At 35.8% G+C, this 17,351-nt stretch overlaps 1 protein-coding gene across 1 annotated transcript in view; it reads right to left on the bottom strand.

Annotated features, from left to right (window-relative positions):
- Positions 1-4,042: 4,042 nt before the first annotated feature.
- The window catches only part of LOC115217824 (probable serine/threonine-protein kinase drkC), a 171,558-nt gene continuing 158,249 nt past the window's right edge, over positions 4,043-17,351 (bottom strand). Inside the window, exons 13-14 of the mRNA XM_029787505.2 lie at positions 10,549-10,677; positions 4,043-4,986 (exon numbers count right to left, since the gene is read on the bottom strand). Of these exons, the coding sequence (XP_029643365.1) occupies positions 4,876-4,986; positions 10,549-10,677 (240 nt within the window). The 3' untranslated portion in view covers positions 4,043-4,875. The remainder of the gene's footprint in view (positions 4,987-10,548; positions 10,678-17,351) is intronic.

The raw sequence follows: 17,351 nt of genomic DNA, 5'->3' as shown, positions 1-17,351 counted from the left end.
AGGAAAAAGTCGCAAGGGACGAGATCTGGGCAATACGGTGGCTGTCGGACCTGGAGAATTCTATGCCTAACCCAAAACTGCTGCACAAGCTGGGCTGAATGAAGAGGTGTAGTGTCATGGTGCAAATGCCACTCACCGAACACCGCAAAATGGCGCGGTAGTACTCCTTGTTTACTGTCTGACCAGCTGGAGCATACTCATGATGACCAATCCTCTTTTAGGCGAAGAAAACTGTCAACAGTTTCTTCACATTGCTTCGGTCTCGGAGAGGCTGGGATCTTCCACTGCGAAAACTTTGTTTCAGGGTCATAGCAATAGTCCCACGATTCATCACCCGTTTTGACCGTTATCGATACATCGTTTTCGATACAATCAAAGAGACTTTGTGAGACTGAAACACGAGTACCTTTTTGATTAGCTGAAAGCAGTTTTGGCACATAATTTGCAGGCAAGTATCTCATACTCTAATCTTCTGTGATAATGGGTTGAAGTAAATCGTAATTAATCTGCACATCCTCTGAGAACTCACGGATCGTGATTCGACGATTTCTCCTCATAGCCGCATGCACATCTATTATGTTTTTCTCAGTTCTGCTGGTTGCAGGTCTCCCAAAACATTCGTCACTATCGACATTTTTTTGGCTTATACACTCCTCTTCATACACTTTCTGCCCCTTTGCGAAGGCCTCTGAGCAGGTATCGTCAACCTTTTGTCAAAACGTGATGCAGATTATCTGCTCAACTTTGTCATGATCAATGCTACCTTCACAGACAACACATGTTTATTTCAAGTACTGCCGTACACAGCGGAAGTGAACTAGACCGTTAAAACTTAATGCGCATCCACAGTAGAACTCAAGGTCAATTTGTGCCAAGAATTTCACTTTGTTTGCTTTAGTTTCGTTACTATGGCAACATTTCTGATACTTATTGATCAGACAATACATATCTTTTTCTCTAGCTGTGTGCGAATATGAAATGTCGGTATTTGCATAACATTGCACATACCTATAGCAACAATCACTAGATATCCTCATTTGTATCCTTACATATTTAACACAGAACTAAATATTGTGTTGCATATCAAAACTGAAGTTGCCTGCCTACACTGAAATCTCTTCAGTGAGGAGAAGTAACGACGGATTCCATGTTAAGTAGAAGCCTCTATAGAAACACCTATACAATTTGTTTGTTTCAACAAATATCAGTTTGACCATTCAAACGTAATTATGTAAAGTATAACCGTTTCAAATTTAAAATCAAGAAGAGAGGTTTCCTTGAAAGCTTCAAACCCAGTCCCTATCTGGCGCTTAATTTTATCGGCCCTGGATGGATGAAAGGTAGTTTGTTTCGTTTGTGTTCGAGCTCACACCCTAAAAAGCCGCGCAAGGAAGATTGCAAGTCATTGTTTCGGTGATGTAATGATTCCGTCAATATGAACCTGCCATATTTTTGAATTTGTCAGAGGGTCAATAATTTTAAAGCAAGAATATTCGATTACATTGAGCTTCCGTATTTGACAGATACTTTCTTATATCGACCAACACCGACACTCATAACCTCCTTCGCTTCTCTGAATTCATTCAGACCCGTTATTGGTACGTTTTTCCTGAGTATACCTGCCTGCATCTCTCTCTTTGTAGTATTATTCTTTGCCATGGATCGCCCGCCTCAGCTTACCAATGCTTAGTTTTTTTATTGCTAACAAATTACTGGTACATATGTTTTCATAGGGCAACTTTCTCTTTTCTTAAGCCATACATTAGCAAACACCTTGAACGCAAACTGAAGCGACTGCTCAAAGTCACTTTCTTTCTATTAAAAACATAACGTCAATCTATTTTTACATAACCAACAAATTAGAGCCTACTCCACCTTACTCACTTTCCTAAACCCACACGTTACTATCTTTGTCTATTAAAAATTCTTTTGGTTGTTAAATACCGTTTTGGGCAGGAAAACACAATTCCGTTCTGCCCATTCTCGTTTTATGATAACATATTTAAACACTTCACGCAGGTAGTTTTCATTCTTCCCTTTTTTCCTGCTCTGTTTGTCATGAGAATGGTGCATTCCCAGTAACAAGGAATTTTCCATTGTATCTTTTCCTAGCGTGGTTATATATCTGGTACTCATAAACTTTTTGATGCATTTCATGAACTATGATGTTTGGTTTTCTACTAGTCAAAGGCGACGATCCTTATTTGGAGATGTGACAAAAAAATAATCGGAAGAGATGTCTATTGCGGTGCTATTAGCATTTGAGATCCATAAAATTGTAGAATGCGTCGGTGTATGACGGGGTCAGTATAATCTCCTTTAAGGAGCATGGACAGAGATTTCTATATGGCGTATAGGTACCCCACATGCCGGACCGTCGCAGGTGAGCTGCAAGATGAGAGAAAGTTGTGGCGAAAGAGTCAGCAGAAGTTCACCATTACCTTCTGTCAGAGCCGCGTGGAGCTTAGGTGTTTCGCTCATAAACACACACATCGCCCGGTCTGAGATTCGAATTCGCCATCCCTCGACCGCGAGTGCGCTGCTCTAACCACTAGACCATGTGCGTCCACTATATATATATATATATATATATATATATATATATATATATATATATATATATATATATATATATATGTATATATATATATATGTATATATATATATATATATATATATATATATATATTATATATATATATATATATACACGTCGTGAACAACAAATGAGGGTTCAGTAAAATAATGTGATAATCCTGTTCTAAGGACAAGAATGTGTCTCTTAATGTGTCTTTGTGCCTTGCAAACATTTTGGCAAATGGAACAAGTTGAGAGCTCGTGTTGTCGAGTGTTCGTGAATTATTAACTCTGAGTTCTTTTGAGTGGATGGCCTTCTTACCACAAGACCGCAGTAACAGATAAGTTTTCCATTTAGAGGAAGAGCATTTTGCATGTATATATGCATGACTTACGCTAGTTAAGTAACGTCTGTATATATTGTAGTTAGCATCACAGGAATATCTAGTTTAAGAATTACATAATTTAGATACAGATACAAATGTGCTCGCATACTAAAGCTTTAGTAATACCTTCAATTTCCCACTTGGCGGCTTCCGGTAACACTTTTAGGATCACAGGTAGTGAATTTTTCCCGGGTATGTGTTTGTCTCCTGGGATGTAATTCCAAAGACTCATATACTAATATCCATGTCACATATTAACCTAGCATGACCACATGCCACTTCATTTGTTGTAACTATTGATAAAAGTATATGAACAAAAACAATTGGAATAAATATTATAATAACCGGCGTGGATTCACTTTACATTTTATACCTTATATACATACATACATACATACATACATACATATATATATATATATATATATATATATATATATATATATATATATATATATATTGAATTATTTATTTATTTTTATCAACATAATTGCAAACGAATAATCAATGAAGATTGTATAATACAAAATGTATTTATGAATGAAATAGGATTTGGTTCAGATGTTTGAAAACTAATGAATTGTAAAATCATTCACATAATCTGGCGAGTCATTAATAAATGTAGAGGGATTTATCAGAATATTATTGGAAACAATATGCCACAAACAAATTGTTAACAGGATCGCAGTAACAATAACATGAATATTATAACTGTATGAAAAGTATTCAATATATACACATTGTATTTCTACTCCATTCGCACATAGTAAAATAATAACCTTTTGTCCGTCATTTATATCTTCACTTTAAAACTAAAGCCAATTTATCCAGATCAACATTTTTCAGTTCCTATAGCACCGTAATATTGATTTAGTGTGTCGTTCCTTTATACACTCGCCTTACCTTTTCTCGAAGAGGGTCCAATGCCCGAAATGTCGTAACGTGGAATTTGTTTATGATTTTATGATTCTTCATAAAAGCACAAAATTAAATTACAATTTACTCTTTTTTCTTGTTTTTATTTTTGTTTCTCATAATTCCTTGGATATTTTATATTGTTTGATGTTCTAGTTTTCTATACCAGACTTTTTAAGCAAAATAGTATTGTATGTTGAAAGGCATGCATGTCATGATGACACCAAATGTAGATATATCCGTTTACGTTGTTAGAATAAATAACAGAAATATATATTTCTCTATTGTAGATGTTGTAACAATAAAATATTTTCCAAGGGTATAAGTGTCGTAAATAAATGAAGTATTTAATGAGTTCACATAGTGGCAATGCATATAAAATATAATAAACCTTCATGTCAGTGGTCAATAGGGATAGTTTTTTTTTTCACAATAAAAATTGCCTTCATCTCTGCAAAGAGCCAATTTTTCAGCGGGTATTGTAGGCTTCATTTGACTGGTTTAAGCATATTACTGGTATACATTTCAACAATCCTTGTGAGCAGTGAACACAAACATATCCTCGGTGTAATTCACAGCACTACACATTTCTTGTTGAAGACACCAACTCAGACGAAGGGATACTTTGATTAAAATAATAGATTTCCTGATTATTTACCTTACACTGGCACCTTTCGAATCAATATACCAATATATTGTGAACGTGAATCAGGGCAATGAATCGTTCGCGCCCATGATTCCCAGGTGGGTTAGAAGAATTACCAGTAGCAGAAATATACATCTCGATATCTACTGCCCTGCAGAATTAAACTGATTCCTATAAAAGAAATTATTTTCAAAAATAATGTATCGATCAAGTTTTGATTTAAAACAATCAGAGATTTATGTTGAGAGAAGCCAACCGGGTTTTAGATTCGTTTCAAGTTGTTCGTTATACTTTTCCTTGATTCGTAGATTCCGTATATTATTACACTGTTGAGCAATGTGGATGTGTCCATTATATACCTTCGCTAGATGTATTGCTTTCTCTCATGCTTTCGTGTCTACGACGAACTGACTTTTGGTAATTCCTTGAATGATTCAGAATATCCTTGCATTTCGTCACAACCTGTAATAATACATTTACAAAGATAATTAAGTAATATGATTTTTTTATTTTTAGGAAGTCAGTCATAGAGATAACATATGTAGATGTGTTATTTCAAAGAGAGTGATAGGAAATATAGGGAGATTTTTACGAAAAAAACAAAAGAAGAAGACAGGTGGTGTGGACAATAAAGAGATGTATTAGTATAACGCTCAGGAATAGAAAAAAGCCTTTTACGTTTCGAGTCTACGCTCTTCTACAGAAAGGGACACAGAAAAAAACAAGGAGAGAAACAAGGAGAGAGAAAAATGTGTGTAGTGGCTAACGATCTATCATGGCGATTGATAGGAAATATAGCTCATCATGATTCATAGTTTACGAAAATATCACTCAAAGAGAACGATAAAGTATATACCCAATCAGATTTGAGATTTCTTAAAATAAGTCCTTCCATTTCTATTCCTGCTCATTAAAATCAATTTTATAAAATTAATATTTCGTTTCTCTGCGCTGAATTTTGGTTCAACTTGATCTTCAGACATAGCACTTGGACACTAAAATGTAGTTCAATACCTACGAAGGGCCGTATATTTAGTAAAGGAGGAATATATCGAATCTTGTCACATACGTCTAATACATATCATGACTTTTGTCTACGAATTCCTGAATTATTCAAATGCCAAAGATTTAAATTATATGCACAGACTTTCATCACGATTATAAAGTACACGGTTTTGTCTTTATGTCTTGTTGATATTAGTGCATCGCATAAAAAATAAAAACAATTTATTGTTTGGCAAATTCTATATCTCAGTTAATCATTCATACTTTTTGAAGTATAATATTCAGTTGGAAGTGGTTTTGCAATTTCTTTTTGCATCACTATGTTTAGTATTAGACGGTGTCCTGCTGTCATATAAACAATAAAGACGTAGTTTAGATATTAATAACGTGATTTATCTTTTTTCTTTCGGTTATCACATACGCAATAGGAGACTGAAAACCCGGTATTACCATGTCATGAACACAGTTAACGACAATGGCGCTTTAGATTCTACATCCGTATTTCATTATAGTGGTGACTTATGTCTTTATTTCACATTGTACTCCATAGAAAATTATAATTGAAAGATGTGCACTTTCTAATATGCTATTATTCGTCTCTATTATTCCAATTTTAATTTCATATATTCCCCACATCGAGTGACAGTTATAGAAATATCTATTTGATTAACACTGAGGTTGTTTTTTTGTTTTAGTATATTGTGAAGGCAAACAAATATGTCTGCGAAACAGCGTAGTAGCTAAGTATATTTGTGACACACACGGGTTTAATATGATACCGTAAAGATCGCTATAAATATCTTGTATATCGAATTGTTGATTCATAATAAGTAGTTTTGTACAACATTAACCCGCAAAACACCATGGCTGGCATTGTTTCAGTTCGACTGAACATATTCTAAAATAATATGCAGCTCTTAATACGGACTTACTTTTCTGATTCTGGACAAAGGCCAAGGCTGAAATATAGATGTATCACAAGATCTCAACGTGAATTAAAAGACATCACATATTGGGAACCCAAAGATATAGACCCTACTTTATTTACAAATGCGTATCACAGTTTTATAATAGTCCCTCTTATGGAATTCGAAAAATGGAGGATTCTATAATCATTCGAGCATTATACCTACCTGGTATGTGAGAACAGTCTGACCCTTGCAGGAATAAGTTATACGGATTCTGCTAAAGGCATCCATTGCAAGCATAATGTTAGGGGATAGATTAAATTTAAGTAAAATTCATGATTTTATTTCTTACAATTATTACAAACATTTCAAAATCCACAGGGCCTATATAGCAATTTTAAACTTTATTATTACGGATAATAGCAAGTGATTTGATCTGAGATCGTGTGCTGGAACGAAAACAATTGCAGCGTGGAAGGTGTTTGTAAGCCATTTAAGAAACACACAAAAGCCGTTCGAATCACTTCAACATTTAAGTTTAATTTGTCAAGATGCAGCACGGATTTTTGTCAGTGAACAGGTCGCGGATTTTAGCGACGAAAATATTTTGATAAATTAAACTGAAATGTTGAAGTGATTCGAACGGCTTTTGTGTGTTTCTTAAAATTTATTATATCTTGCCAATAATATTGATTGTACAACAATCCATTTATAAGCAGAGGAATATGAATTGTTGTACACTAATCTAGAAATCATTCATATAATATTCTATTTGTAAGATTATTGTAAATGGAAATGTTTACGGAGAATAAAGTTAGATTATGTAATGAAGGATATTCAGAAATTCATGAATTTCTAAATATACGGGTGTCAAGAGTGATTTTCAATTTCCCAATTTCATTTATTTTAAAATAAGTGTGAGATCGCATGTGAAGCTGCTCGTTCTTCCACAATTAAATGAGTAAGCGTCAGGTTCAAGTAATATTGGAAAACGAGTAGAACAACATCTGAAGCTAATTCATTCTACATTATTGAAGATAAATTCCTCTTAATTATTTATTGAACTTGAGATATCCAACCATAACGAATATTGCAGCTAAGAATTTATTGTCTTAGTCTGGATTATTTTAACTTGATCAGTTATCGTCTCTCTAAGATATTTTCCTAACAGAGTTATATCATTCAGGCACAAGGCCTGACATTTGGGGGCGAAGGATAGTCGATTACATCGACCCCAGTACTCAAATGGTACTTAACTTATCGACCCCGAAAGGATGAAAGGCAAAGTCGACCTCGGCGGAATTTGAACTCAGAACGTAGTGGCAGACGAAATACTTATTTCTTTACTACCCAAAAGGGGCTAAACATAGAGGGGACAAACAAGGACGGACAGACGGATTAAGTCGATTATATCGACCCCAGTGCGTAACTGGTACTTATTTAATCGACTCCGAAAGGATGAAAGGCAAAGTCGACCTCGGCAGAATTTGAACTCAGAGCGTAGCGGCAGACGAAATACCACTAAACCTTCTGCCCGGCGTGCTAATGATTCTGACAGCTCACCACCTTTCATGCACGAAATAACGTGGTTCCGTTTGATTAGCTAAACTTTGTGATCTCAGATCTATATTATTTGTAACACCATAAATGTTATTAAAATATATTCTCTCAGCAAGAAATGCCAGTCATTATCATTGTCGGCAAACATAGAAACTCGTTCAAATTAGCATAGTTCGGTAATGATTTTCCCAATAAAACACAAATACTAGTCCTGTCAAAATCTTTTTACATTTCTCGATTCTAAGTTGTTATTTCTGAGAAACATTCATAAGGCTGTTTACATTCACAAGATACTAGGAATAATTGAATGATTTATTTCTAAAGAAAAAACTACACATTGACAGCTAGAGCTCCAACATTTGGGCTACATCACTCTATTAACAATATATACGTGTATTTAAGTATATATTAATATAGACATATCTTTCTACTATGTATTTAGCACATCAATGTAAAGATTATAAAACACATTAAAGGTTTCTTCTATGTTCATCTTCAATTACCTCTGATATTCGTTCAAATTAATTCATTCATTGACATATCCTTGTTGGCTGGTCCTATTTGTGCACTGGCAAAAAATTCGTGAGAAAACTATACACAGTTATAAACATTTTACAGAGTTAATGATATGATACGAGTTAATGTGCATTTATACTTGCATGTATGTACCTATCGACTGTATGTTTGCGAAATAGATGAGACCCTATATGAAAGACATGAAAGCCTGTTATCGATTTAGCATAGGTCATTTCTTATGGCACATATCTCATTCATTTTCTTTCTATATATTGAGTTAATTTTACGATACATTATAGCTCTGATTCACTTAGAATGCATTAACTACATTAAGTATTCTGGGTAGCAAAATCGTATGTGTAATGTGTATAATTATGACTCAATCAAACGTGAAAGACGACTGTCCATGAGAGATAAGAGCAGTTTTTGTATTAGTGTGGACTACACTGAAGGCATAAATCAACCGGATAGAAATATTTAGCCAGCCGACAGGTCGAATCTAACTTAACATTTGTATGAAAGCTTATATCCAACATTGAAATTTTTCTCCATACCCAGGGCTTATGATGAAGGCGTTTTATTTTCAATGAGATTTCAAAGATAATTTACAATTACTGCAACGAATGTCCTTCCCAACAGGTAATATTTGAATTCAAATCTGTGAGGTAGTTCGGTCTTTCAGAATTTGGTTGCATTATATTCTGACGAACACTACTAACTATTGGCATATACGATCGGCGGTTAGTGTTCTGTACTGTCAGCCCTCACGTCTAATCACCATATATACGTATATAATCATTATATATTCCTTTATTTGATGCAGCCCTGCTGCAACACCGCCTTTGCCAAATTATCGGGACGTAAAGACACTAGCATCGATTGTCGAGAGATGTTGGAGGGAAAGATACAGACACACAATTACACATACACATACTCATACAAACATATATATATATATATATATATATATATATATGTGTGTGTGTGTGTGTGTGTGTGTGTATAGAGATATAGATAGATACTTACATACACACACATATATATATAATACATACATACACACACACATATATATATATACATATGCATGTGTGTATTTATGTATATGGTTATGTGTATAGTGAAAACAAAAGACGAAGGCAAGTCGGGGTTCAACATGGAGGTGCATTAGTTTAACGCTCGGGGAAAATGATAAAGTCTTTGACATTTCGAGCCCACGCACTTTGGCAGAAATAGAGTGAGAATGAAAAAAAGGAAATAAAAGAGGAAAAATGTGTTGGGATAAACAGTCCAACATTATGAAATGACTTTCCTGACACTTTGCCGTAGCAAATACCTGTATTAAGTTCTAAATGTGTGTATGTATGTATGTATGTATGTATGTATGTATGTATGTATGTATGTATATATGTATGAATCTGTGTATGCGTGTATGTATTATGTATCTATGCATGTATGTGTGTATGTATGTATGTATGTATGCATGTATGTATGCGTGTATGAATGTATGTATGTATATATGTATGAATGTGTGTATGTATGAATGTATGTATGTATGAATGTGGGTATGTATGTATGTATGAATGTGTGTATGTATGTATGTATGCATGTATGTATGAATCTGTGTATGTGTGTATGTATGTATGTATGTATATATGCATGTATGTATGAATGTATGCATGTATGTATGTATGTATGTGTGTATGTATGTATGTATGTATGTAAGTTAGTCCTCTTTTTATGTTACGCTCCGTACTTCCCTGAGATTTTACCATAAAGCACACGTGTAGTGGGTTATGACCAGTGTTTATTCCTGTACCTATGTTCTAATCGAAATCATAAAATATATAAAACTGTTTTTTATTTGTGTGTGTGTGTGTTGTGTGTGTGTGTGTGTGTGTGTGTGTGTGTGTGTGTGTGTGTGTGTGTGTGTGTGTGTGTGTGTGTGTGTGTGTGTGTGTATGTGTGTGTGTGCGTGCGTGTGTGTGTGCGTGCGAGCGTATAAATGTCTAAATGTGTATTTATAAATATTTACCTCTTTGAACTTCGGCCGTTTCTGAGGATCCTGATTCCAGCAATATTGTAAAAGCTCTTTATATTCCGGTTGGTATTCCACAGAATCCTTTAGTCCTGGTCTAACATTCTTCAATATACTTATTAATACCTACAATAAAAAAACAGAAACCACACGTTATACTACTAATAACCAATCAATAAATCAATCGTGTGTTTTAATATAAACTGTCCTTTGTTATTTATCCCACTTTTTCGTGCGACAAAAAACGTAACACGAATGATACTTACTCTTGGAGACAATATGTCTCTATATCCTGTGTCTACTGATCGATATAATTATTTTGATTGTTTGGTTGCTTTTATTGTTTCCTACTGTCGTATTTGTCGAGGTTTTTGGCTCCGGTGAGACGAAACAAGAATCAAAATGGTTACAAGAAACAATATTTGAATAATCGCTTGGAAAATATTATGTTGCTAGAATGCACTCGTGCAAGATAAAAATGTAATCGCCGACATATCAAACCGAGAACTGTCGACCTTGTACATATGTATATATATATACATACATATATATATATTTATATATATACGTATGTATATATATATACGTATGTATGTATGTATGTATGTATGTATGTATGTATGTATGTATGTGGGGATGTAGGTGTATGTTTGTGTGAGTGTGTGTATGTGTGTGCTTGCTCCGCTGACATACACTCTCACATACACACATGCAGTGCATACATGCATACGCCTATATATATTAATATTAGTATGTATGCCATTATTCAGTTTTATTTCAAGATTTCTTGCCAATAGATAAAGATCCGGTTTCTAACCTAGATCCAAGGCCCCTTCATTGGAATTTCAACAACATCAATAGGTTATTTTTGAATGTATGTATGTATGTATGTATGTATGTATGTATGTATGTATGTATGTACGTAAGTACGTACGTATGTATGTATGTATGTATGTATGTATGTATGTATGTATGTATGTATGTATGTATGTATGTATGTAAATATCTATTGATGGTTGGATGGATGGATGTTTTGTTTTATGTATGTATTCTCATGCACATAGTTGTATATCTAGATATGTTCATTTATAGTTAGACAAAAAACTTCTGGAAAGTTTTACAGATTTTTATGGCTCCAGTAATGGATTGGATTCGAATCAGCTTTCTCATTTCGGGTCCCGAGAAGCCTAATTTCTTAAGATTGACATTTAGGCAGTGTGTTACATATCCCAGGGCCCTGTATGTATGAATGTATGTATGCATTAATATATCTATGTACGTCGTTATGCATGTATCTATGTACGTCGTTATGCATGTATCTATGTATGTCGTTATGCGTGTATGTTTGCACGCATGTATGTATGTTGCATGGATGTATGTTTGCATGCATGTATGTTTGCATGTATATATGTATAAGAAGGCTCAAGACTCAGCGGTTCGAGTGTCAGGCTTACTATCGTAAGATAGTGGGTTCGATTCGGGACAGGCTGTATGTTGTATTCTTGAGCAAGCCATCTTATACGATGTATATATATAATATGTGACAATTAGTTGCTTGTCATAATAAAACTCAGAGTATCGGATTCCGGGGCTGAAATCTGTTCCGGCATCTCATCAGTTTGTCTTAATAACTGATAAGGTGCCGGAGCAGACTTCAGCCAGGCCATCCGAAACTCTGAGTATTGCTTTCTATCTCTCCCACTAGAGCATTTTAAGGAGGCGCCCTAGCATATATGTATATATACAGAGAGAGAGAGAAAGAGAGAGAGAGAGAGAGAGAGAGAGAGATAAACAGAGATACAAATAGACAGGAAGAGAGGGAGAGAGAGAGAGAATATATACAGTAATCCCTCGCCTATCGCGGGTCTTACGTTCCAAAACCTCCCGCAGAAATAATTAAAATCTAAAAAAATACGTGTACCTATCGTCCGTAGAATCCCGCAATACACTGAGAAGTCCCCGATATAAATTTACATATACTAGCCAGAAAAATTCGTGATGTACTAAGTGTGCGAAGGGGGAACCGTGACAGGTGAACTGCGATATGGCGAGGATTCACTGTATATTCATTGTGAAGGCGCGTGGCTTAGTGGTTAGGACATTCGTCTCACGATTGTAAGGTCATGAGTTCGATTCCCGACAACGCGTTGTGTCCTTAAACCAGATACTTTATTTCAGGTTGTTCCAGTCCACTCAGCTGACAAGAAAGAGTTGTACCTATATTTCAAAGGGCCGGCTTTGTCACACTCTGTGTCACGCTGAATCTCCCTGAGAACTCCGTCAGAGGTGCGTCTGTTTGTGGATTGCTCAGTCACTTGCACGTTAATTTCACGAGCAGGCTGTTCCGTGGATCGTATCAGCTGAGACACCTCGTCGTTGTAACCGACAGAGTGCTCCTTTTTTTCCTTTATATATATATATATATATATAAAACCGCATATATGAACAACATACGTCCATTCCTCTCACAATTTCTTTTGGTGGTAGTCTCTCAGTGGAATTACAACTAAACATTGATAGAGCAGTACCAGAAAATCACATACAATATTTATATATTTATTAATGCACACACATAATTGCACACACCCACGCGAGGAAGATCTTAAATGTTTACATACGATACATTACGCATCATGGCTGACGGAAATGAATATGATTTCAAAAGGAAAATAAAGCATTAGAATATATCAACTAAGATATTATCTCAAAACGGAAAACTGTGAAGACATCATAGGAAGTCAAACTTTTTAAATACGCCTACATACGTAGGCCTTTCTCAGAAAGACATTCACGGGGTATTTTAAAATTACTACAAAAAGTGAAATCCGCGTATCAAATAGGTTTAGCTTTATAGGGAAGTATATTTTAGTGAGTATTAAGTTGTCAGATAACTGCCGGATTATTTCTTACAAAACATTATGTAAACTATTTACACTAAGTCTCTGAAAGAATCCTGTACTGGAGTCTATTCAACAATTTAGTGAGTAGATGAGGAGGATGTGGTTCATAAGGTTGAAATGTCTTCTTTCATTTATATTTTAAGTGCTTCAGTCATTGGACTCCAGCTATGCTGGGGCACGACCTTCAAGGGTTTTAATTGAATATATCGAATATATTACATTTTTAAGTCTGGCACTTATTTTACCTGTATTTGTTGGGCCTAACGGCTAAGTTACGGGGACATAAACATACCACACCGGATACTAAGCTGCGGGCAGTCGAACACATGTGCATGTGTGTATGACGCATATGTGTCTGTGTGCATGTATGTATTACGTACGTATGTTACCATATATGTATACCACGGGTTTACACACAGTTTCCGTCAACCATATTCACTCAGGAGGCATTGGTAGACCCGGTGCTAAAGTAGATGACACATAAGCTACCGCTCAGTGTTGCTGAGCTCGACACATCGCGGTTTCAAAACCGTCCTTCTTAACCACGCGGCCAACAATTTGCGATCAATACAGACAGTTTTCAGCCTTAAGTAGACAATCTCCCCTAAAAATGTGTTTCCCTATGCCTTGACTATAGAAACAAAATGCATTTGATTCTGTTACTCACTAACTTGCCAAAATACTTTGAGCGCAAGTCAATCAATTAAAGTTGATCATATATATCGCATGACACTTGATACGTTACGTGTTGGTTGTTGAAAACTAATTCATTTTCTCCACGCCATCTTGTACAGAAGGCCTACTGCCATCAATAATTGCACAACGAAAAGATAAAAATCAATTTATAACCACATGTTCTCATCCTTATAATTGAAAGTAGAACAAATATACACGATCACACGTTACATTGTTGGTTCATCATAGAAAAGTTACATTGTGAGTTTATTATGGGAAAGCATTAGACTTCATCGTGGAGGCACATGGCCTAGTGGTTAGAGCAGCGGACTCGCGGTCGAGGAATCGCAGGTTCGAATCTCAGACCGGGCGATGGGTGTGTTTATGAGCGAAACACTTAAGTTCCACTCGGCTCCGGCAGAAAGTAATGGTAAACTTCTGTTGGCTCTTTCGCCACAACTTTCTCTCACTCTTTCCTCCTGCATCTTGCAGCTCACTTGCGACGGACCGGCGTCCTGTCCAGGTGGGGAACCTATACGCCAAGAAAACCAGGAAACCGGTCCTATGAGCCGGGCATGGCGTGAGAGGAAACATCATTAGATTTCATTACCACCCACCCTCTTGTACAAAATATTAGCTGACCTACTTGCTACCCTTGGTATTATCAGTAGGAGCAGATCAACCATCTCGACCCTGTCACTGAAAGCTTACACCCTTACGAATGAAAGCACGTCTTATATTTCCGGCGTTACTATTATTTTTAGTAATCACATGTTCGTCTTTCTGATTGTAATGTCACTAAATCTTTTGTCATTTCGTTTGCCAGTGAAATGCAAGAAAAAAAAAACATTACTTCTTAAGCAACGATATTTTCGTCAAAAGCCTCTGCTTCACACGTCCTCATAAAATATAACACGAATACTGTGGTATACTGTCGGATAAGTATACTGCAACAGGATATGAATTGATGAAATATTAGTAAACTAATCTACATTTAACTCTTTGCTGATCTATGTAAGAAATCTGCTGTTTTAGTAATAAAACGCATATGTGCTTGGCATGAACAAAAACATCTGGAACGTTGATATTGATACTATACCCGGGTGGAAGGTAGAAGCTGAACAGCAGTCTAAACATCATTTGAAGACCATTTGAAGGTCAATCTGAAAACACCTCAAAGTATAAGCATTCAAAAGCGAAAGCAGAAAGTTGTGGGGTCGGGAGGGAAGCAATCATTTGTCTATGACCCTTCACAAACACCTAAGAGAGAAACATTTACGAAACTGCAAAATATTGCGCATAGATATGCTGCCAAATTACCCAGGAAAATATTACTATAGAATCCGACTAAAAATGCAAAGCCTCTGTTTGATGCTCGTCCATTTAATTACAGCACGATATCTGTCATTGGTTATTTGGTTGCTAGCTTCAGGTATGGCATGCAATGTTTTCAGTATGAAACACAATTCGGTAACGATCAGAGAAAATATATTGCCACCATACATATATATATCAGCACAAGTAAATTCGATGTTACTTTCGTGTTAACCGTCGCTTAGTTCAAAGACATACGAAGTCTTAATGTAGACGTTTAGTATCGAAAAGAAAATTACATGTAGCCATGTGTATGAATCACATTACACATGTGAACATTACATTCTGAATTATTGACAATAAAATATGTCGGGAAATATCTGTGTCGAAACGTAGTGTATCTCTCAGAAGATTGTGATTTTATATTTGTAACATTAGCTTCTTAAAAAGCGCCTATTGATAATCCAAAAAAGTAGTTCAAATATGCAAGATTATATAACATGATACACTTCCCTTGAAGATGACGAGCTAGAGAATCGATACTGCGCCGCGAAAAATGATTAGCGACATTCCGCCCGTCTTACGCTCTGAGTACAAATCCGCTGAGGTCCACTTCGATTTCATCTTTTCGGACGCGATAAAATTAGCACCAGTTCAGCACTGGCGTCGATGTTGTTTTGCTATTACAAACCAACCCCACACAAACAAGGCAGGTAAGTTAATGGGCCGCTCGGTATGTGCTCTTGAACTTTAGTTCGCTCCGTCTTGAGGTTTCGTAGCACGGACATTCAGTTATACACAACCATATTTCGAACCGATTCTGCCTTAATAAATATGTGTCCTACGATACCTGGCATAGACTCGGGATTATAACTGGTATATAACAATACATGTGATTAAATCGCACCAAGTGTTTCTACAATTTGACTGAAATCATGGTCATCAACTTCACAACACACATATGCATACATATGTGTATTACACACACATTATATATATATATATATATATATATATAAATTGAAAACCGCTGTCTATTTTATATTTTAACGATATATACATACATACATACATACATACATACATACATGCATACATACATATATACATATATACATAAGTACATACGTAAAAATGTATGTATGTATAATTAAGATAGACACAGAAGTTTGTAGTGTTTAACCAAAAACGAAAACTATAATTGTCACTAAATGCGACTAGGGTGTTAGAAAAACATACATTGGTAGAAATAATAGGTAAAATTCTCTAACATAGTAGTAAAATGTACGCTTAATCCCGGGCAACGCCGGACTATACTACTAGTGTATGATATATATACTACGTGATCGCGTGATCCATCATACTATCGCATGTTGTTAAATATCACTGGTCACAATGTGTTTTGCTTCGATTTAGCTATCAAATGATGCCACCGCGCTGGTTAGGGATAGCAAGACAACAGTCCTCCTCTCCACCACCGATATGGAGATACTCCGCCTCAGAGTGATCCATTTATAGCTGAGTGGACTGGAGTCCAGTCAATGGAAGTGCTTTGCCCAAGAAGGCCACGCGCCTCTCAGTCAAGAATTCGAGCCCACGATCTAGAGATCGTGAGTATGTGTCCCTAACCTCAAGGCTATGCACCTTCAAACACATGGGCCCGCGCCATATTTATTAACATATGAATATTTTTGATAATAACAGTATTTCAGTATCTGATACTAACCAGTCTTGCCAATCCATCGAAAATCTGGTGCAAAATAAAATAATAAAAATAGAGACAATAGGACGACTGTATGCCCACCATAATCAGCATTATTCATAAATTTCTTATAATCGTGCTGAAATTAATCTCACTAAGCTCCCACAGACACTTTTTAAAAAGTTGGTGCTTTTGACGGAAGAAGGAAC

Source organism: Octopus sinensis, linkage group LG12 (assembly GCF_006345805.1).
Source record: "Octopus sinensis linkage group LG12, ASM634580v1, whole genome shotgun sequence".
Taxonomy (NCBI): domain Eukaryota; kingdom Metazoa; phylum Mollusca; class Cephalopoda; order Octopoda; family Octopodidae; genus Octopus; species Octopus sinensis.
Note: the sequence above shows the minus strand (reverse complement) of the source record. Positions and strands in the feature narration are given on the sequence as shown.